General features: G+C 37.9%; 1 protein-coding gene across 2 annotated transcripts in view; it reads left to right on the top strand.

The window, feature by feature from the left end:
* Positions 1 to 24,636, top strand: part of SPIDR (scaffold protein involved in DNA repair) — a 425,527-nt gene that overhangs the window by 140,287 nt on the left and 260,604 nt on the right. For both annotated transcript variants that reach the window (XM_066379095.1, XM_066379093.1), the window contains one exon: positions 14,377 to 14,627. In XM_066379095.1, the coding sequence (XP_066235192.1) occupies positions 14,377 to 14,627 (251 nt within the window). The remainder of the gene's footprint in view (positions 1 to 14,376; positions 14,628 to 24,636) is intronic.

Below are 24,636 nucleotides of genomic sequence, written 5' to 3'. Positions count from 1 at the left end.
AAGCTATATTAAGTAAAACAGTATGGTACTGGCATAAAAGACCCATAGATCAATGTAAAAGAATAGAAAGCCCGGAACTAAACCCAAGCATATATGGTTAATTAATCTATGACAAAGGAGGCAAATATATGCTCTGAGGTAGAGGCAATATATGCTCTGGGGTAAAAACAGTCTCTTCACTATATGGTGTTGGGAAGCTGGACAGATAAGTGGATAAGAATGAAACTGGGTCATTTTCTTACACCAGATATGAAAATAAACTTAAAATTTATTAGAGACTTAGATGTAAGACCCAAATTCATAACATTCCTAGAAACAAACGTAAATATAGGTCTTCTGGAAAGTTCTGTTAGTTTTTGGAATAAAACAAAATACAAATTTTTCTTACCATCAATAAACTTTATTATCTTCTGAATATGGTCTGAAATGGTTTGCTGAGCTGAATTAAGCCTTTCTGCGATCTCTGATGTTGTCAGAAAAGGATCTTGCTCCAACATGGTCTTAACAATATCGTCATTGATCGAAGATGGTCACCCAGAACGTGGCTTTTCAGAAAGGTCGAAATCACTTGTTTCAAATTTTTCGAACCATCTTCTGCATGTCCTATCAGAAACTGTACCTTCACCAAACACTTTCAATAAATTTCTACATGCTTCTGTAGCATTTCTTCCTTGTTGAAATTCATATACAATGCAGTGGCGTAAATGAACTTTATCAGTAGCCATGGGTACACTATTGCTTCACACATAAGACTAACGTGAATCAACTTTGTTTTAGTTAATTTGCTACGAAAGTATGTATACATTAAGTGATAAAAATAGAGAGGCACACATGCGCCAAATAAACATGTGCTTACGTGTTGAAACTTGTGATAGAAATGGACAGAACTTTCCGGTAGACCTTATAATAAACCCTTTGACATCACTGTTAGTGACTTTTTTTGACAAGGGAAACAAAAAAATAAATGGGACTACATCAAGCTAAAGCTTTTGCACAACAAAAGAATCAGAACAAAAGGAAAAAATAGCCTACTAATTGAGAGGAGATATCTGATAAGTGGTTAATATCCAAAAAATGTACGGACCTCATAAAACTAAATGGCATAAAATCAACAATTCAATTTAAAAATGTGCAGAGGGCCTGAATAAACACAGCTCCAAATGGGACATGCTGATGACCAATAGACATATGAATAAATGCTTGATGTCACTAATCATCAGATATGCAAATTAAAACCTCGATGACATATCATTTCACCCTTTTCAGATTGAGTACCATAAATAAATCAACAAACAAGTGTTTTATGAGTGTGTGGAGAAAAAGGAACCCTCATGCATTGTTAGAAGGTTGGGTTACAATTTGGTTCAGCCAGTATGAAAACAAGTATCGAAAGTCCTCAAAACACTTAAAAATAGAACTCCCTATGACTTAGCAATTCCACTTCTGGGAAATTATCTGAAGAAATCCAGAAAACAAATTTGAAAAGATACATGCACCTTTATGTTTACAATATTATTTACAATAGCCAAAATATGAAAGCAACCTTAGTGTCCATGAATAAATGAATGGATAAGTAAAACATGGTACATATATAAGATGGAATATTAGCCATAAGAAAGAATGAAATCTTGCCATTTGCAACACCATGGATGAATCTAGAGGGTGTTATGCTAAATAAAGTAAGTCAGACAGAGAAAAGCAAATACCATATGATTTTGCTTATATGTGGAATCTAAAAATCAAATGAGCAAACAAAACAGAAACAGAGTTATAGATATAGAGAACCAATTGATAATCACCAGAAGGCAGGGTGCGTGGGAGGAAGGGTTGGGTGAAAAAGGTGAATAGACTAAGAAGTAAAAACTACCAGCTATTGAAAAATAGTCATGGTGATTAAAGACATGGAACATAGTCAGTATTGCAATAACTTTGTATGGCATCACGTGGGTAATAAACTTATCAAGGTGATAACTTCATGAGTTATGTAAACATCTAATTAGTATGTTGTACTTCTGAAACTAATATATTGAATATCAACAGTAATTGAAAAATAAACTGATTTCAGCCTTGGGAGACCCTGAGTAGAGGATCCAGCATATGCACTGGCTGGACTTCTGATTACCCCGATAAACTTTGAATAACAGAACTGTAATCTAATAAATAGGTGTTGTTTGAAGTCTCTGAGTTTGTTCTGAAGCAATGGAAAGCCAGTCCAAATGCCAGTCTCAGTGCCAGTGAGCAGTTAGTTTTACACTTGAGCTTTCTCTTCCTTTTTTTTTTTTTAAAGGTGAGAGGAGGGGAGATAGTGAGACAGATTCCTGCCTGTGCCCTCACTGGGATCCACCCTGCAATCCCGTATGAGGCCAGTTCTCTAGTACCAACTTATTTTTAGTGCACTGGGACGGAGCTATCCTCAGCACCCAGGGCCATGCTAGAACCAGTTGAGCCACAGGCTGCAGAAGGGGATGAAGGAGAAGCAAATGGTCACTTCTCCCGTGTCCCCTGACTAGGAATAGAACCCAGAATGTCTGTACACTGGGCCAATGCTCTATCCACTGAGCCTCCGGCCAGGACCCTGTTCTTAAAAAAAAAAAAAAGTTTTTACTTTATTGATTTTAGAGAGAGGAAGGGAGAGAGCTATAGAGAGACTGGAACATTGATCTATTCCACTGTGTGCCCTGACCGGGGTCAGACCGGCAACCTCTGTGCTTTAGGATGATTCTCTAATCAACTGAGCTATTCAGCCAGGGTGAGTTTTCTCTACATAATATCTGGTATTATACTAAGGTCATGTTGAATTTTAAAATTTATACTTCTATTGTAGGTGATTTGAATTCTACTATTTTTTAAGTGAGAAGAGGGGAGATACAAACTTCTACATGCTCCCCAACCAGGATCCACCTGGCAACCCCTATCTGGGGCTGATGCTCGAATCAGCTGAGCTATCTTCAGCGCCTGAGGCAAATACTCGAACCAGTTGAGCCACTGGTTGCAGGAGGGGAAGAGAAAGAGAAGGGGGTCAGGGAGGGGAAGAGAAGGAGATGGTTGCTTCTCATGTGTTCCCTGACCAGGGATCAAACCCGGGGTGTCTGAACCCTGGGTCAACCCTCTGTCCACTGAGCCAGCTGGCTAGGGCCTGAAATGTCCTTTTTTTTTTCTTTCTTTTTTTTCTTTCTGAAGCTGGAAACGGGGAGAGACAGTCAGACAGACTCCCGCATGCGCCCGACTGGGATCCACCCGGCACGCCCACCAGGGGCGATGCTCTGCCCACCAGGGAGCGATGCTCTGCCCCTCTGGGGCGTTGCTCTGCTGTGACCAGAGCCACTCTAGCTCATGGGGCAGAGACCAAGGAGCCATCCCCAGCGCCCGGGCCATCTTTGCTCCAATGGAGCCTTGGCTGCAGGAGGGGAAGAGAGAGACAGAGAGGAAGGAGGGGGTGGGGGTGGAGAAGCAAATGGGCGTTTCTCCTATGTGCCCTGGCCGGGAAGCTTTTGAGGGTACTCAAGAAATCTTGGTATTTTTCTTTGTCCTGTTTTTTCATTTTACTTATTTATCATACTGATTGATTGATTGATTTTTGGAGAGAGTGTGGGAAAGAGAGAGAGAAACTTTGATCTGTTCTTGTATATGCCCTGACTGGGGATCAAACCCACAACTCTGTTCATTGGAATGGTGCTCTAACCAACTGAACCATCTGTGCAGGGCCATTTTATTATTAATTAATATTTAGTGTTCTTTACCCAGGATTGAAATTTGAGAAAGGTAGTCTTTATTGAAGCTAGTTTTTCTGAAACAGGGCTGGCAAACTATTGCTTACTGGCCAAATCCAGCCCCTTCTCTGTCTTTGCAAATAAAGTTTTATTTGAATTTAGCCACCCTCACTAGTTTATTTCTTGGCATGGTTACTCTCATGCTATAGTGGCAAAGTCTTTGTTTGTGAAAGACTATATGGCACACAAAGCCTGAAATATTTACTATATGCTTCTTTATAGAAATATTTACCAACCTGTATTACAGACAGTGATTTGCTTTAACACCATATTCATCTAACCTTCAGTGACTTCCAGGAATGGGGACTGATATTCCTCTAAGTCTTGAATATATGTTATTAAAAGTAACATATCCAGCCCTGGCTGGTTGGCTCGGTGGTAGAGCGTTGGCCTGGCGTGCGGAAGTCCCGGGTTCAATTCCCGGCCAGGGCACACAGGAGAGGCGCCCATCTGCTTATCCACCCCTCCCCCTCTCCTTCCTCTCTGTCTCTCTCTTCCCCGCCCGGGATCTGGGGATGGCTCCTTGGCCTCTGCCCCAGGCGCTAGAGTGGCTCTGGTCGTGACAGAGCGACGCCCCGATGGGCAGAGCATCGCCCCCTGATGGGCGTGCCGGGTGGATCCCGGTCGGGCGCATGCGGGAGTCTGTCTGACTGCCTCCCCGTTTCCAGCTTCAGAAAATACAAAAAAAAAAAAGAGAAAAATAATATATCCATGCATACCTAATTTCCAGGATAATGTATACTATTTGTACTTCCCACTCTTTTCAAATGATGGTAAATGTGTTAAAATTAATAAAATTCTAAAAACTTTGTGCATCTAGGGTACCCATACATTTAATAGGGTACCAAAGACCATTGTCAGACTCAATGATTTATAAGAAGAAATGACTTGGAATTAGAAGTCATTCTACTTAATTACGGTTATGTTTTATTACCACAAAGGCTGCAAAGCAAATTTAGCAAAGGGCAAAGGGGAAAAGGTACATCAAGAGTAATGGGAGGAAACCAGATACAAGGTTCCAAGAGTCCTCTCCCAGGAGAGTTGAAATTCATCTAGCAATGCATTGTAGCAACATGTTCAAAGTGTCAATTGGTTTCTATCTGGTCGTGTAGGTAACAATGCTTGCATGACTGACTGCAGTGACCAGAACTCCAATATCCCAGAAGTAAACCAGTTGTAGAATATCTAGACTAAATAGTATAGTGTAGCCATGTTACTGAGCATACAAAATATTTGTATCAGAATATTTCAAGAGCTTAATTCCCAAGTACTAGTCAAAGGCTATTCAGGAAAACAAGTCTTTTTGAGAATGCACGTGTTTAGATCAACTTAACCTACTGAGTTAACACTTTTTCCTCAACACTCTATACTACATGTAATCAGAAACACAATATTTCATCAGAAAAAGGAACCCAAAATATTTTCCAGTTATAAAATGTTCTGCTAGTTATAGTTATGTATTTTTTTTTTTTTTCTGGAGAGAAAGAGAGAAGAATCAACTTATTTTTCCACTGTTGTGCCAGTTGTTCCTTTTCATATGTTCCCTGACTGGGGCTTGAAATGTTGACCTTAGGGGAAAAGCTGTTGCCATTGGGTTGAGCCCTGACTAGTGCTTGAACTGACGACTTTGGGATTGAGTCAGTACCCTCGGGATTGAGCCCAGCAATCCCAGTCTCAATCCCACAACCTTGGGATCAAGCAGGTGACCCCAGGGTCAAACTGGCGACCTGGGTCCTCCTGGACAACGTTGTGTCCACTACGACACCAGCCAGGACTCTTAAGTTTTAAATCTAGTTATAATTAGATTTTAAATGTTCTTTTAGTAACTTGATTATTTGTAGTCAGCATTATCTTTCGAGTCAAGAATATCTATAAGATTTTATAAATCAAGTTCAGGTTAACTTTATAATATCATGGGTCATTAAAGTTTCACAATAATAAACATTGTTTCGTGTGAATTTAAAGTTTAAAGCAAGTATATTCTCAAGAGTAAGGTTTCCAGGATTACTGTTTCTGTTTCTAGTTTTTGTAGAGACTGAAATAATGTGGAGCCCTGGCCGGTTGGCTCAGCGGTAGAGCATCGGCCTAGCGTGCGGAGGACCCGGGTTCGATTCCCGGCCAGGGCACACAGGAGAAGCGCCCATTTGCTTCTCCACCCCTCCGCCGCGCTTTCCTCTCTGTCTCTCTCTTCCCCTCCCGCAGCCAAGGCTCCATTGGAGCAAAGATGGCCCGGGCGCTGGGGATGGCTCTGTGGCCTCTGCCTCAGGCGCTAGAGTGGCTCTGGTCGCAACATGGCGACGCCCAGGATGGGCAGAGCATCGCCCCCTGGTGGGCAGAGCTTCGCCCCTGGTGGGCGTGCCGGGTGGATCCCGGTCGGGCGCATGCGGGAGTCTGTCTGACTGTCTCTCCCTGTTTCCAAGCTTCAGAAAAATGAAAAAAGAAAAGAAAAAAAAAAAAAAAAGAAATAATGTGGAGATGCTCAGTGAATAGTCAAATTAGTTTAAGAAACACTACCTACATATTACAGCCTTTTTCTTAGAGATTACAGTGCACATGAGGTATATTAAAGGCTCCTTAAAAATCTTACTGTTTAGTTTTATTCAGCCTAGTTTTTTTTTTTTTGTTTTTTTTTTTTTAAATAAATTTTTATTTTAATGGGGTGACATCAATAAATCAGGGTACATACCTTCAAAGAAAACATTTCCAGGTTATCTTGTCATTTAGTTCTGTTGCATACCCATCACCCGAAGCGAGATCATCCTCCGCCACCCTCCATCCAGTTCTCTCTGTACCCTTCCCCATCACCCTCTCCCTCCTTCCCTCCCCCCACCTCCCCATAGCCACCACACTCCTGTCCATGCCTCTTAGTCTCGCTTTTATGTCCCACCAATGTGTGGAATCCTGCAGTTCCTGTTTTTTTTCTGATTCGCTTATTTCACCCCGCACAATGCTACCAAGACTCCACCATTCCTCTATAAGTGATCCAATGTCACCATTTCTCCTAGCTGAATAGTATACCATGGTGTATATGTGCCCCATCTTCTTCATCCAGTCCTCTATTTTTTTTTACAGTGATTAAAAGCCTTTAAGCAAACTCTTGGCCAATACAGCGAGAATCCCTAAAAGAGTAGTGTCCTTAACATGTTCCCCAAGTCCAAGATGGCCCCATCACCATGCCAAATCCCTGAAAAATGCAACCCAACCACAGTTCAGTCTGTTAGGAGCTGTCACAGGGAGCAGGAGTCCAGGAAAGTTCCACACAGGAAAAGTCCGCATGGCACTGGAATTGTTGTCACCATTCTATATTTTGCAGCTCATGTCCAAGTCCCAATGACCGCTGCTTCTAGCTGGTAATGATTCAGGTAGACTGGAAAAAGCCATTTGCAGCATGCGTGGATATGAAGCTTCTGTTCTCCTCTGCCTGGAGAGTTGAGACCAGGTAGCTTTTTCCTGGAGCTCTGTGACTGTGGCCTGGTAAAGAGAACCTTGGGATACACTAAGCTGGGTGGCAAAGGTAAATTCATAATACAAGTTGTTCAGCCTAGTTTTTTAAAACTAATTTGACTGTGGAGCTCATTTTCTTTTAATATATGTATTTATTAACATCTCATGGAACTCGTGTTTAAAGGGGTACATCATAGGTCCATTGTGCATGGCTAAAAATGTGCTTTTCCTGTCTTTGCTTTTATTTATTGCCTTTGTTTCTTTTTTCTTTTCTTTCTTTCTTTCTTTTTTTTTTTTTTGGTAGCAGAGACAGAAAGAGTCAGAGAGAGGGACAGATAGGAAAGGAGAGAGATGAGAAATATCCAATTCTTCATTGTAGCTCCTTAGTTGTTCACTGATTGATTTCTCATATGTGCCTTGATGGGGGGCTACAGCAGACCGAGTGACCCCTTGCTCGAGCCAGTGACCTTGGGCTCAAACTGATGAGCCTTGCTCAAGCCAGATGAGCCCGCGCTCAAGCTGGCCACCTCGGGGTCTCGAACTTGGGTCCTCCACATCCCAGTCCGACGCTCTATCTACTGTGCACCACAGCCTGGTCAGGCTATTACCTTTGTGTCTTAGGGAACTTACCTGGCTTGTTTCTTTTGAAGTCTTCTACCTTCTCTAGGCTCTTCTCTCAATTTCTTTCATATTTTTTTCTCTCTCCAGTCCTTCACTGTGTAGGATTTTAAGTTAATGCCTTGAATATAAACAAAGCCTAGGTTATAACCAGAAACAACCTGTCTTGCTTCTTGATTTCATTTGCACAAATAAACAATTTTTAGAACATGCTTTCATTTTTTGCTTCTCTTTTAATTTTGAGGGCCCAGTTAGAAGTGTGGGTTTGATTTGGATACCCTTTAACTTCTAGCAGACCAGGGACGAAGTGTGCTGCCTCTGCCTAGACTTGCCAGGAGGCATTACTGCAGAAAGACTCAGGGCTCTGTCATTCTCTGAATGTGTTTTGAAACAGAATGGCTGGACAGGTTTTACCACAAGCTGTGTTCATATTATAGTAATACACCGTCTTCCTTGGAAAAAAGTGCTTTCCTTTCCTGTCCTCTGTTATCACTGTAGCCAACCCACATAGACCTGGTTCTGAGCAGGTTGCTACTGTGTTTGCCGTGGAGTTTTCCTGGCCTTGATTGAGCATTCTCTCTCTGCTCTTTTCCAGTGGGTTCAGTTGCTGCTTGGTGAACTTGAACCCAGCAGGTCCCTTCTTGAGCATTATAATTTCTCTTTCCTTTCTCTTAAGATGTGCCTTTTCCATGGCTGTTTTTTATTTTCTCCTTGGGCTCCTCAGAGCATGGTTTTTAGACATTAATATGCAGTGGAATGGTGTTTTTGTGAAACAACATTGATAGAACTTGAGTTCTGTTGTTCTTACTTAGCTCGAATTTGACGTTGAGAACATTTAGTTTATAAAAGGCAAGCCAAGTGGTTTCCAGAAGTGTAACTATGGGTGTAGCTTGTTAAACCTGTTTATCTCAGACAAAATGGGTGGTTCTTTATTGTCTTCCCTGCGTCAGAAAATCTATAGCTTTTGTTTTCCATCTTGCTAGCTATCTCTGATTTTAATGAATACAGTTTCAGTCACACAAAAACACCGTACAAATAAACAGTGAAAATATATCTCCCATCAGTGCAGTAGTTTAAGACTTTATGTTTTCTAGAATTGTGTTGCTCTTATTGATTGTTAATCCCAATAAAAGATAAAATTCTTTTAACAGCTCAAAGTCTGATACACTCTTTTCTTCCTTATGCTTTTGCTGCTTTTTTCCACACAACCAGTGTAGTACTTTAAGATGTACATGTATGTGTTTGATGATTCCACTAGAATTTTAAGACCATATGTACAGCCTGACCAGGAGGCAGTGCAGTGGATAGAGTGTTGACTTAGAACACTGAGCACTCAAGGTTCGAAACCCTGATGTCACCAGCTTGAGTGTGGGCTCATCCGGCTATAGTGCTGGCTCACCAGCTTAAGCACAAGTTTGCCAGCTTGAGCATGGGGTCGTAGACACGACCATCGTTGCCGGCTTGAGCCCAAAGGTTGCTGGCTTAAAGCCCAAGGTCACTGGCTTGAGTAAGGGGTCAGTGGCTCAGCTGTAGACCCCAGTCCAGGCACATATGAGAAAGCAATCAGTGAACAACTAAGGTGCCAGAACTATGAGTTGATGCTCCTCATCTCCCTCCCTCCCTCCCTCCCTCCTTTCCTGTCCGTCCCGGTCCGTCTCTCTCAAAACAAAGACCGTATGGTACATTATTTTGGTGTCCTCCCATTCCACTATATGCATTGTAGCCAGAATGATTTGATACATACATAGCAGGCCCTTGATCAATTTGTTAAATAAATCCATTTCACCCCTGGTGTGTGGCTTAGTGGATAAAACATCAGCTTAGCATATGGTTGTCCTGGGTTTGATTCCTGGTCAGGGCACAAAGGAGAAACGACCATCTGCTTCTTCCCCTCTCTCTTCTCTCGGAGCCAGTGTTTTGATTGGTTCAAGCGTGGCCCAGGAGAGGATGGCTTTATTGAAGTGCATCAGCCTCAGGCACTAAATATAGCTTGGTGCAAGAGCATTGTCCCCAGATGAAGTTACAGGGTGGATCCTGGTTCGAGTGTATGCTAGAATCTCTCTCACTACCTCCCCTCCTCTCACCTAAAGAATAATGAATGAATGAATGAATGCATGCATGAATGAATTGGGAGTGGAAATGAAGGCATTTACTATTTGCTGGTTTATCACCCACCATCATTCTTTCATTCTCCTTAATTTTAAGAGCCATCTTGATTTCAGTAATTTGACTTGCCACGGCTGCCATGATAAATTATCAGTAGGATTTATGCTGTTTTCTCTACCTTCCAATTTCTTTAAAAACCTTTAGTGGTTGATATTGGATTTAAAAGTTTCTATGCAGCCAGGGCCTCATAATTCTCTTGCTCTTTCCTTAAATTGCCACTAACCATTCTCATTAGTAGTATGACTTTAAGAAAGGGACTCTGAACCCAATATTAACCGGGTAAATTTAGCACAGCCTGGCTCTTGATGATCTCAAAAGATTCTACAGGGTCATATCTGGACCTAGTCAGTTATTGAGTGGACAGCCTTAGAGAGCAGAAACCAGATTGCTGCAGGATGTTGCCTGGGGAAGCAGGCTTGGACCTGTGAGTCGGGGAATAGCCAGCACCTGCCCCATGGCAGTGGGTGTACAAGGTGTCTGCACAGAAGCACCCACCATGCCTTCTTGCTGGAATAGAACGAAGGGCTTGAGCCTTTTGTTTTTGCATGAAATAAGAGTCAAGTGAGCCGTTTTGTTTTGTTTTGGTTTGGGTTTTTTTGGTCTCACAGTTATTTAAAGGAATGATTTTGTTACTATCATTTTTTATTTTATTTTAACATTTTATTTTGGGGAAGAATTTGGGAATTTTAAACTGACAGATTGGGAAACATTGATACAAATCTTTTTTTTTAATTTTGAAATTAAATTTAATGGGGTGACATTGATCAATAAGAGTACACAGATTTCAAGTAAATGTCTCTAAAGCATTTGAACTGTTGATTCCATTGTGTGTCCATTACCCAAAGTTCAAATCATTTTCCATCACCATATACTTGTTCCTCTTTACTCCCCTTCTCATCCATAACTATTTCACTCTTATCTATGTACATGAGTCTTAGTTTTATATCCTGCTTATGTGGGATGTATGTTTGTCCCAATTTACTCCACTCCCCCCTCTACTTGGTAACCACTTAAATTTTATTTATGTTCATGAATCTCAGTTTTATATCTCACCTGTGTGTGAAATCATACAGTTCTTAGTTTTTTCTGATTTACTTATTTCACTCAGTGTAATGTTCTCAAGGTCCGTCCATGTTGTCATAAATGGTACTATGTCATCATTTCTTATGGCTGAGTAGTATTCCATTGTATATATGTACCGCATCTTCTTTATCCAGTACTTCATCGAGGGACACTTTGGTTGTTTCCATGTCTTGGCCACTGTGAATAATGCTTCAATGAACACAGAGGTCTTTATGTACCAGTGTTTTCAAGTTTTTAGGGTACATACCCAGTAGAGGGATTGCTGGGTCATATGGTAGTTCTATTCTTAATTTTTTGAGGAACCACCATACTTTATTCCGTAATGGCTGTACCAGTTTAGATTCCCACCTGCAGTGAATGAGGGTTCCTTTTCCTCTATAGCCTTTCTATCACTTGATATTACTAGTCTTGTTGATAATAACCAATATAACAAGTGTGAAAAGGTATCTCATTGTAGTTTCAATTTGCATTTCTTGAATGGCTATTTGTATGTCCTCTTAACGCAAGTGTCTGTTCAGGTCCTCTCCCCATTTTTTTATTTTTTATTTTTTTGTGTGACAGAGACAAAGAGAGGGACAAACAGGAAGGGAGAGAGATGTTTTGTTAGCACCTTAGTGGTTCATTGTTTGCTTTCTCATATGTGCCTTAATGGGGGGGGGGCTATGGCAGAGTGAGTGAACTCTTAATAAAGCCAGGAACCTGGGTCCCCTGCACCCCAGTCTGACTCTCTATCCACTGTCCCACCACTTGGTCAGGCTCTTTCCCAAATTTTTAATTGGATTGTTTGCTTGTTTGTTGGTGAGCTTTCTTTATATATTTTGGATATTAACCCCTTATTGAAGCTGTTGTTTGCAAATATCATTGCCCATTTAATTGGCTGCCTGTTTTTGTTGTTAGTTTCTTTTGCTTTGCAGAAGCTTTTTAGTTTGATATAGACCCATTTATATATTTGCCTTTACTTCCCTTGCCATTGGAGTCAAATTTATAAGTTGTTTTCTACAGCCAAGGTCCATGAGTTTAGTACGTGTGTTTCCTTCTAAGTATTTGATTTTTTAACAACCTGTAAGTTTGCTTGACCTGTGGTGGTGCAGTGTGGATAAAGCATTGACCAGGAATACTGAGGTCATCGTTTTGAAACCCTGGGCTTGCCTGGTTAAGGCACCTGCTTGCTCCTCTCTCTCCCCCCTCTCATTCTCCTCAAAAATGAATAAATAAAATCTTTAAAACAAAAAATCTTACATTTAATATTCAGTTTTAGGGGCAAATGTGATTCAGGTGGCAGCTGTTTTCTTCTTCTCTTTTCCTGGCATTGTTTTTCTTTGTATTTCTTCCCTGTGGAATCTGAGCAATACTGCAATTACAGTATTTCTATCACATTTTATAACTTTTTTTCCCTGACTTCTACATCCTGACAATGTTCTGTGGCTCCTTTGCTTCTGCATGTGAGTCCCTAGCACAGGTGACAAGAAGTTGGTTATTTGTTGGCATTTCTCTATGACACTGAATTTCAACTGGGAGTGATTTAGTTCCCCAGGGTTCATTTGGCAATGTCTAGATACATTTTTGCTAGTCATGATTTGTGAGTAGAGGCCAGCTGTGCTACTAAACAGGCCAATAGTGCATAATTTCCCACTATGTTATCTACCCCAAAATGGAAACAGTGTTGAAGTTGAGAAACTCCTTTCTAGGATGAAATACAAAACTTTAGGGAACTAAATGAAGAGACATTTCATAGCAAAAGGATGAATTTAATTTTGGAGTTTTGAAGTAGTGTATAAAAGTTTTCAGTGTCAAGGAACTTAAATTTCAAAGAAAACTATTCTGTTTATTTTTTTACAGCGTATTATTAATATTTATTAAGAAGATGTGTTGTGACGAAAATGTGTGACCCCAGTACTTATTAATAGGTTAGCAGCAGCTGCCTACAGTAATTACACATGAAACTGAGATTGTGAAAAGGATAGAGGCACTACTCTTTGTTTGAAATTTTTTTACTTACTTTTTATTATTTTAAATGTGCCTAGTAACAGGTGACTATCCAACCAGTTTTTTGGAGGAGATGTGGGGATGGGTAACATCATTTTTAATCTCTTAAAAAAGATGTAATTTTAAAATTCTAAGAAAAGACTAAATATGATAAACTTTTTTCTTATGTAGATTAGCAAATGATGAGAATTTTAGTACTACCCTCCATGCATATACATATACCCAGTAGTGCACATGCACACACATGTACCCACACAAACGATAATCCTTTTATACTGTAGCCTCTTCACACTCTACTCAGCTGCCTGTTCAGTGTCAGAGTCATAGCCCCTGTTGATCCAGCAAAATACACAGGGCTCCGCATGAGGGATCTATACCTGCACTATGAATTATCCGGGTACAGAAGATCCATTTAGCTAAGTACACAATTTATAGTTAATAAATTTAAATTTTATAGTTATTAAATTAGAAAGGGCTGCTAATACACTGAAAAATTAGAATGTTGAAGGGTAAATTTTTGCTGACATTAGAGCAACGTGGGACTGTCTTGCAAAACCAACTAATGGTAAAGAAAATGCCTACCGTGCTTAAGAATTTTAGTGTGTATCTGGGCAAAGACAGAAAGCATTACAAAGAAAGTTTTGATTTTCCTCTCCAATTAGGCTACATGATATGAGTTTCTGTTTATAAACCAGTTTCCAAAATAACTCTTATTTTGGTAGTTTATTAATTTGAGTCTGGGAAAGAAGAAATATTTTAGGAAATGTTAGGAGAAAGAGGCAGTAACTTATATTTTTTTATCATTCCCGATAACATTGGCAATATAAAACTAGTCTCTGGAAAATATTATATTGTATTTTACCTTTATCCTTGGTAACTCTTGGTAAATTGGTAAATTTAGTGGTTTAAACCTGAAGAGGCAATTTTCTTTGGTTTATAGTGAATAATATTTATCTCATAGTAAATTTCAAAAATAAAAAGATACATTTTTCCTAATAGGTGTTAGATTATAGTGGCTATATTCTTGGTGTTATTAGTTCAGCTTTCAAAACCGAGTACGTATATAGTACATTTTTTTAGTTTACTGAAGGGGATTGAATATTTTAACCAAATTTGGTGAATTCTATGAAATAATATCTGGCTTATGATTGATTTAATCTTATCTTGTCTTTCGCTATATGGCTTGATTCTTTGGATTTTTTGTCAAAATAGAAATTTAAGCTACTGTATGTGCAAAGTTTAAGATAATACATGTACAAAGTTATTTAAATTCTTCAAATTTAATTGCATTTCTCTTAATTTTTTTCAGACAAATTCTACAGAAATTTTGGAGTATTTATCAGATAGTGAAAACAAACATGAATCAGAGAATGTCTTGTTCATTGATTCAGAATCCTCTCAGAAATACCATGTGGATATTGAATCAGATGGAAGACTGATTATGGAGAAACTGATAAACCCGACAATGAAATCTACAGATAACGTTTTATATACACCCCAGAAACAGACAAAGTTTCCCAGGACTCCTGAAAATTCAGCAAAGAAGAAACAGCTTTTAAGGTTAAATAACCCATTTTTAAATACTTAAAAAAAATTCTCTTTTTTTTCTCTTTCTTTAACAACCCAAATGTCTAAAATTTTAATTTTAAAATGCTTGCTTGTTTAGTTGGGAGGAAAAATTGAGAGAATGGAATTGTTATTTCCATAAGTAATTATGGAAGTTCTAAATTCAGAAGATGATTTATGAAATTGATCATCCGAGTTGAGCATTTATTTTTAGTCATAAGTAGCTTATGTGACTGCTTTCTTTAAAGGAGGGCATTTGGCTATTCAGGGTTATCAAATTTTATGGAGAATCCATGTTTTAGGTAATTTCTTAAACAATTAAGCCAAGTAAATGACTCTGTTTTTAAGTAACTTATACTCTAAAGAGGGAAATAGAAATGAATAGACTATTCAGATTACTTTTATGAGTATGGTTACAGGCATTGACTAAAGAAACACTTGGAAATTTGAAGATTGTGTGAGAGAGCAGAGACTCGTGGACAGGAAACTGGCTGGTTTGCATGTAAGAACCCAAAGGCTGAGCCATGGAGGGTTCATTAGAACATGTGGCATACCATATAGGGGGACATGTCAGAACCCTGTGTAATCCATGGTCTCTTTGTGTTTTAAATTAGAATAAAACAGTAGAACCAAAAACCTAATGAAAGTGAAAAGGCAAATTTGTGGAAAGCAGTGCCACAAAAGCAAACTTAGTAGAGAATTTCAGTGAAAACAGATTTTCATTAGAAAGAATAAACATGGCAATGAAGAACAGTTTTGGTATCTGTTTAGGACATATCTTCATCAAGGCGTGGCAAGTACAATGATGCATGCTGAGACTTCAATGGTAATGTTAATAGACTATAGGAAAGGAGCCAGGGCTCAAGGAATGCCTATGACTCATGGACTAGAGACAGTGCTGTGACTTCTGTACTAGGAGGAGCTGGGATTCAAGACAGGAAGGTGGGGAGCTTAACTTTTAGTGGCTTGAAAGGGATATAGTATCTAAACAGATTTCAGAGAAAAGGTGAGAAATATTTAGAGAGTAATTGGGAGGACCCTGTAGAGATAGAAATGTCAGGGATAATTATTCTGTCAGTACTCAGGAAAGAAAGTGAAAGGGGGAGTAAGGCCCAGTGGGAAGAGACTTATCTTGAACATAGGAGTGGAGGGAAGAGTATAAGACTGTGACTGAGCTGGTAAGATGGATATAGTATGTTCAACCAGTTAATGCCTGCTCGCCATATATATGTTACATAAAATAAGACGGAAGGCTTTATGCCCAGAATAAAGAAGTTACAACCTTAAAAGAGACAGGTGGTAGTTTGTAGTACTCTCTGGAGGGAATAGGATAACAAGCCAATTAAAGTCATTCAGATGTTATTGTTGAAGTCAACTCCATGTATTTATAGCAAGTAATATCCTCAGTTCTATTAAGGGTCTACTATGGGCTGAGCACTCTTTCAGTCTCTAGCGACAGAGCAACTAAAGCCCTGTCTTTGTTGGGGGGAAGGCTGAGAAGGAACCGGGAAGTAAATTCAAAGAACTGTCAAAAGGAGTTAAACTTAATGGTGAAAAAAAAAATCAGAGAAAGAGGAATAGAGAGTGGCCCAGAGGTAGGGAAGGGCCTTTCCGATTTAATCAGGGAACTAGGGAAGCCTCTCATAATGTGACTTTTTGAGCATCTGGAAGAACCAGCATACCTGGTGGCTGGCTTCAGACACACAACAGTGCATGAGCCAGTTAACTGCACAAGCAACACACACAAAAGGGAGTCTCTGCCAACAACAGAACCTACTGGGCTAAATTTCACTTTGTGGGATTAACCTTCTTCGCAGCAGCCTATACACTAGTCACGGCCAATATTTACACCTAGTCATTCTAATATTCAACCCCACTACCTGATGTGCCAGCTGCAATCAAGACTCAATTACAAAAGTAGGGCTTATATAACCCATAGAAAGGACAATTCTCTTTCACCCAGCTCAGGTGATCAGTAATACTGCACCCCTTAGCATCACAGTACACACCCTATCACATAAGACCACCATACCAAGATTGAGAGACACAAACCATCTGACTAATACACAGAAACAAACAGAGAGAAGAAACTAAAATGGGTAAACAGCATGCCCCAAATGAAAAAGCAGGAGATTTTCAAATAAATAATTAAATAAAATAGAGGCAAGCAAGTTGCCAGACATAGAGTTCGAAATAAGGAAGCTCGGGTGACTGAACAAAAATTTCAATAGCATAAAAAAGATGCAGAAATTTAAAAGGAACAGTCAGAAATGAAGCCTACAATAACTAAAATGAATAATACACTAGAAGGAAGAGCAGATTAGATGAAGCAGAGGATCAAATCACTGATTTAGAAGACAAGTTACAGAAAACAAACAATGAGAAAAGCAAAAAGAAAAAGATCTAAAAAGTAAGTATAGTGTAAGGAATCTCTGAGACAGCATCAAGCATAACAATGTGTGCAGCATAGGGTTACCAGAAAGAGAAGAATGAGAGCAAGGGATTGAGAACCTATTTGAAGAAATAATGACTGAAAACTTTTCTACCCTGGTGAAGGAAGAAACACAATTCAGGGAAACGCAAAGAGTACCAAACAAAATGAACCCAAAGAGGCCCACATAATGACACATCATAATTAAAATGCCAAATTATATATAAAAAAAAGAGGGACTCTTGAAAGCAGCAAGATAAAGACAATTAGTTACCTATGAGGGAGCTCCCATAAAACTTTCAGCTGATTTCTGAACAGAAACTTTTCAGGCCAGAAGGGATTAGCATGAAATATTTAAAGTGTTTAAAAGCAAGGACCGACAATCAGTACTGTTCTGCCAGCAAGCCTATTATTTAAAGTTTTTGGAGAAATAGTTTTCCATACAAGAGAAAGCTCAATCAGTACTATAAAAAATGTTGAAGAGACTGCTTTTAAAAAAAAGAAAATTTAGGATTATAAATATCAAGATAAAATGGCAATAACTATACACCTTGATTCCTTGTCACTTTAAATGTAAATGGATTAAATGCTCCAATAAAAATACAGTGGTTCCTTGAGATACGAATTTAATTCATTTGTAACCGAGCTTGTAAGTCAGTCAACTCGTATATCAAACTGCCAATACTGGACCCATGCACCAACACGCCAACTAGTGGCAGCTTCCCAAATCATGACTTGTATCTTGGGATTTCACTCAAATCTCGAACAAAAATACGGACCGAGTCGCAGCTTGTATCTTAAAAAATTCGTATGTTGGTCTGTTCGTATCTCAAGGTACCACTGTACATAGGGTAGCTAGAAAACAAGACCCATATATATGCTGTCTACAATAATCCCACTTCAGATGGAAAGACACAGAAAAACTGAAGGTAAAGGGATGGAAAAAGACATTTCATGGAATAAAAACAGAAGACACCCTGAGGTACTATTACTTGTATTAGATAATGTAGACTTTATAACAGCCTATAATAAGAGACAAAGAAGGACATTAAATAATGGTAAAGGGATCAATCTAACAAAAGACATAACCTTTGTAAACATTGATGCATCCTACATGGGAGCGCACGTAAACATATAAAGTAAATATTAATGGACCTAAAAGGGGAGATTGACAGAACTACAGTGACAAGGGTTTTATCACCCCACTGACATCAGTGGATAGATATTCTAGAGAGAAAATTAACATGGCAACAGAGGCTTAAAGAACAGAGACCAGGTGGTTTTAATATTTTTAAAGCTTTTCACCCACAGCAACAGAATATATGTTCTTTTCAAGTCCACATGGAATATTTAGAGAATAGATCTTGTGTTAGACCATAAAACAAGTCTCTATAAATTTAAGAAGATTGAAATATATCAAGCAACTTCTCTGACCACATAATATTAAACAAGAATTCAATTATAAGAAAACCACTGAAAAACACACAAACACCTGCAGGCTAAACAATATGCTAATAAACAATGAATGGGTTAACGATGAGGTCAGGAACAAAATAAAAAAATATCTTGACACAAATGAAAATGAAAACACAAGGACCTGAAATCTGTGGGAGACACACAAAGAAGTTCTAAGATGTTAATTCATACCAATACAGATCTATCTCAAGAAACAAGAACTCTCTAAAAGCAATCTAACCTTACACTTAAAGTAACTAGAAAAAGAACAATAAAGCTTAAAATGAGGAAGAAGGAAGAAAATAATAAAGATGAGAGTGGAAATAAATGAAATAGTCTGAAAGTCAATAGAAAAGATCAGTGAAACCAAGAGGTGATTCTTTCAAAAGTAAAATGACAGGGATAAACTTTTAATCATACTCAGCAAGAAAAAAGGAGAGGACACCCAAATATATTATAAAATAAAAAATAAAATAGAAGTAACAACTGACACCAGAAATCCAAGACATTATAATGAAATAATATGAACAATTATACAGGGTGGGGTAAAAGTAGGTTTTCAATTGTAATCGAAACATAATTCTTATGTTGTTACTTAATGATTTTAATTAATAAACATGTATTAATTATTGTATACCTACAATTGGACAATCTGGAAGAAGTGGAATGATTCCTAGAAACATACAATCTACCAAGACTTAATCTAAGAAACAGATTAATTACTACCAGGGATATCAGATTAGTAATCAAAAAACTCCTTAAAACAAAGCCTTTGACAGGATTAATTCACAGGTGAATTTCAGCAAACATTTAAAGAAAATGTAGCACCTGTCATTTTTAGACTATTACAAAAAATTCAAAAGGAAAGAAGACTCCCAAGCTTATTTTAAGGGGCCAACTTATCCTGATTCCAAAATCAAAGACATTGCAAAGAAAGAAAATTATAGGACAATATTCCTGATGAACATAGATGCATAAATCCTCAAAATATATTAGCAGAAAGGATTCAGCAATGCACTAAAAAGATTCTACACCATGATTATATGTGAATTATTAATTTGGGATACCAAGTGGGTCAGTAACTGTGAATTAATTATGATAGACCACTTAAAGAAAATGAAAAATAAAAATTATATGATCTTATTTATATATGCAGAAAAAGCCTTTGACAAATTCTCAGCATCCATTTGTGATAATAACTTTCAGTAGCATGGGAATAGAGGGAACATACCTCAGTGTTATGAAGGCCGATTATAACAAACCCACAGCTAACATCATAGTGGATAAAAACTTAAAGTATTTTTTTATGAAATGGAAGAAGACAGGGATGCCCACTTTTACTACTGTTATTCAACATAGTACTGGAAGTCCCACCCACAGCAGTCAATGAAGAAAAGAAATCAAAATCATCCAAATTGCAAAGTTTGAAATAAAATGGTCATTATTTGCAGATTATATGATAGAGAAACCTAAATATTCTACCAAGAAACTAGTAGAATTTATAAACAAATTGAATAAAACAGCAGAATATAAAATAATCAGTAATGGTTTTCAGTTTTATACACCAATATGAATGATCAAAATGATAAACTTAGACATCAATCCCATATACAGTTACATCAGAAAATAATATAAAATACCTAAGAATTTAGTAAAGGCAGTAAAAGACCTTTCCTGGAAAAATGGTAGAAATCACGTAAGATACAAATAAGTGAACTTGTATACTGTGATGGGAAGAATTGGCATTGTTAAAATTTCTATACTAACCAAAGCAATCTGTGTACTGAATGAAATTCCAATAAAGATATCAAAGACGTATTTCACAGGACTAGAAAAAATAATTCAAAGTTGATATGGAACCACAAAAGACCCTGTGTAATCAAAGCAGTTTTGAGAAAGAACAAAGTTGGAGTTATCACACTACTTGATATTAAACCATACCACAAACCTATAGTAATGAAAACTGCATGGCTCTGGCATAAAAACAAACATAGATTGACAGAATAATTAGCTCAAAAATATATCCATACTTATATGATCAATTAATATAAAAGGCAAGAACATCTAATGACATAAAGGCAATCTGTTCAACAAATAAATGGTATTGGGGAAAATAGGACAGATAAATGCAAAAACATGAATCTAGACCACATTCTTACACCATTATGAATGAATCAAGTCAAGATGGAACAAAGACTTAAATGTAGGATTCATAATTATGAAACTTCTCTTAGCAACTTCTTTTTCTGTTTATATATCCCTTTGAGTAGGGCAGTGGTTGGTGAACTGCAGCTCACGAGCCACATTTGGCTCTTTGGCCCCTTGAGTGTGGCTCTTCCACAAACTACCATGTGTGGGCACGCAGATTATACAATAATAACAAGATACCTACCTATATAGTTTAAGCTTAAAAAAATTGGCTCTCAAAAGAAATTTCAATCGTTGTACTGTTGATATTTGGCTCTGTTGACTAATGAGTTTGCCAACCACTGGAGTAGGGGAAAGAAAAGAAATAAATAAACATATGGGACCACATCAAACTAAAAAGTTTTTGCAAGGCAAAGAAAACCATCAACAAAGTGAAACAATAGCATACTGAATGGCAGAACATATTCGCCAATGGTACTATGTTCAGTTAGTGATTAATATCCAAGAAATGACAGACAACACCAAAAACCATAGAATCCAAGTAAAAAATATGCAGCAGACCTTAATAGATAATTCCAAAGAAGATATACAGATGGTCTGTGGACATGAAAAGATTCTCAGTGTCTGTAATACTTAAAGAAATGCAAACTAAAACCACAATGAAATATTACCTACTACCTGTCAGAATGGCTATCATCAATAAATCAACAAATTATAAATGTTGGCAAGGATGTAGAGACAAGTGAATCCTTCTGCAGTGTTGTTTGGAATGCAGATTAGTGGAGCCACTAAACAGTATGGAGGTTTCTCAAAAAAATAGAAAATGTAAGTGCATTATAAGCAAGGAAATAGTAGTTTGAAAAGTTATGCACACCTGTATTTTTATTGAAGCATTATTTACAATAACTAAGATACGGATTCAACTCAACTGTTCATCAATATACATGGGTATAAAAAGTTGTGCGTATATTCAGTGGAATATTACTCAACCATAAAAAGTAATGAAATCGTAACATGTGTGACAATATGGATGGCCCTAGAGGGTATTTGCTAAATGAAACATGTTAGACAAAAAAAAAAAAAAAAAGGACAACTACCCTATGATTTCACTTGTATGTAGAACCTAAGGTACAAAACAGAAATAAACTCATTGATGCTGAGAACCGACAGATGGTTGCCAGAAGGGAGAATGATAGGGAGGATAGGTGGAAAAGGTGAAGGGATTTAAAGTACTAATTTGGACTTACACAGTAGTCATGAGGATTTAACATAGAGCATGAGGAATATAATATTATAATAATGTAATAACTATGTATATGCTAGGTCTGTAGTTGAAATATCTGGAGGATCACTTTCTAAATTATATAGTTGTCTAACTACTAGGCTATACTTTGAAACTAATACAAAATAATATTGAAAGTCAACTGTAATTTTAAATTTAAATTTAAAAAAGAAAAAAACCTCAAACAGTGTTAACTGCTTTAAACCTTAGAATCATAAAAAGAATTATTAAATCTAAAGGTAGAAGAAAGGAAATAATAAAAATCAGAACAGAATTTTCAATCAAGATGGCATATTAGGTAAATGTCCTCACCACTTCCTACAACCCCATCAGAGCTACAACCAGAATTACACTATAACTGTCATTGAGAACAACCTGATTTATAGCTGTTAAGGAGTCCTGTAACTAAGATTGTACAAAAGAAGCCACATTCAGTTTGGTAGTAGGAGCGGAGATGAAACTAGCTGAATGGTGGTCAAAAATGGGCAGGGATAAGTGCAAGTAGTCTCTTTCTGACACCAGGCTCTCTGCCGAGGGTTCCTGTACCAGAAGAGAAGTCTCCATAACTTTTAGCTGTGAAAACCAGCAGAGAATGTGGCTGAGTGAGAAGGAAAGCTACTTGAGTCCCAACTGGTCTTAAAGGACTGGTGCTCAGGATTACTAGCTGACTGACTCACACCAAAATCCAGTGCTGGGCAGCAGCTCAAAGGTGACAGTGACAAACAGGGAAGAACTGAGTTGTTTGGTTGTAGTGTGAGGATTAGAGGTCCAGCTTTCTTCCAGACAGAAATATTGGGAGAAGTCCTTGTTCTTTTGATGAATCCACCCTGTGGGCATTGGTCAGTACCCAATATCTGAATCTTCTTCAGCCTGGCTAACAATGCTCCCTGCACTTGTGATTCTCTGAGACCCTGATACACCCAACTTTTGAGCTCATCCAAGTGACATTCAGCAGCTTTTTTTTTTACAGACACCCTGCCTTGGGTCCTGTTGTAGACTTTCCTAAAATCTCTCAGAAGTTCACAAATCCAGAAACAAACAGAATTTGGCCTAAGCATACTCTGTTCATCCTGCTAAGCAGGCCCACAGTCAGTAGTAGCAACAGCTAGTGTCAGTTCACAGCTTTGCCTCTCCCTGGTACCTCCAAGCATAGTACAAGTGGGCAATCTACTGCAGATCACTTTGTAGCTTATATTAGATGGCCCTGGGCAGGGAACAGGCAGTGATTGATCTTTGTTGCAACTCACAAGAGGCTTCAGAACCAAGACACCCAATAATCAGCTTGAGACCATGACAGAACACCACCCAACCACCTCTAAGAAAAGACATACTCATCAAAATGAAAGGGAAAAAGAAAAAAACTCCAGAAAAAGAACTAAACAACACGAAGACAAGTATTATACCAGATGCAAAGTTTAAAACATTTGTCATAGGGATGCATAGTGATCTCAGTAAAATCATCAACAAAGAGGAAACAAAAAATGGAGATGGAAAACAAAAAAAAAGGATCAGTGAGAAACAAAGAGTTTAATAACTGAAATGAGGAGTACATTAAAGGGAATCAACAGTAGATTAGATGAAGCAGAGGATCAAGTCAGCTATTTGGGAAACAAAATTACAGAGAACACAAATTCAGAGCAGCAAAATGCAAAAAAAAATTTTTTTAAATGATAGTTTATGGGACTTTTGGGACAACATGAAGCATAACAATATCCACATCATAGGACCAGAAAAAAGAGAGAGAGAGCAAGGTATCAAGAACCTATTTGAAGAAATAATGACTGAAAACTTTCCTAACCTGATGAAGGAAAAATACAGAAAGTCCAAGAAGCACAGAGAGTGCCAAATAAAGTGAACCCAAGGAGACCTACACCAAGACACATCATAATTAAAATGCCAAAGGTTGAAGACAAGGAGAAAAAAATTAAAAGCAATAAAAGATGTCATTTTCTACAAGGGGAGCTCCCATAATACTGTCAGATGATTTCTCAACAGTAAATTCTCAGCCCAGAAGGGATTGACATAAAAGAATCAAAGCAATTAAAAACAAGAACTTATAACCAAGAATATTCTACCTAGCAAACCTATTAGAATTGAGGGAGAGATAAAGAGCCTCCCAAACAAGAGAAAGCTGGAAGAATTCATCTCCACCAAAGCAGTATTATGGGAAATGTTAAAGGGAATTTTAAAGAAGAAGTAGAAAAGAAAAGTTCAAAACTATGGATATGGCAATGACTACATATCTGTTAACAACTACTTTAAATGTAAATGGATTAAATACTGAAAATAAATGGATGGAGAAAGATATTTCATGAAAATGGAAACAAACTGACAAAGTTGGGCTAGCAATACTTATACCAGATAAAATAGACTTTTAAACAAAGGCTATAACAAGAGACAAAGAAGGACCTAGCAATTCCATTTCTGGGTATTTATTTGAAGAAACCCCCAAAAATAAATTGAAAAGACATACACATCCATATGTTTATTGTAGCATTACTGTATTTATAATAGCCAAGATATAGAAGCAGCTTAAGTGTACATCAGTAGATAAGTGGATAAAAAAGTAGTGCATATATACAATGGAATATGACTAAGTCATATAAAAGAACGACATTTTGCCATCTACACCAGTGTAGATAGACCTAGAATGTATTGTGCTGAGTGAAGTAAGTCAGAGAAAGACA

This window comes from Saccopteryx leptura, chromosome 3 (genome assembly GCF_036850995.1).
Source record: "Saccopteryx leptura isolate mSacLep1 chromosome 3, mSacLep1_pri_phased_curated, whole genome shotgun sequence".
Classification (NCBI taxonomy): Eukaryota; Metazoa; Chordata; class Mammalia; order Chiroptera; family Emballonuridae; genus Saccopteryx; species Saccopteryx leptura.
This window is presented reverse-complemented; position numbering and strand designations above follow the sequence as displayed.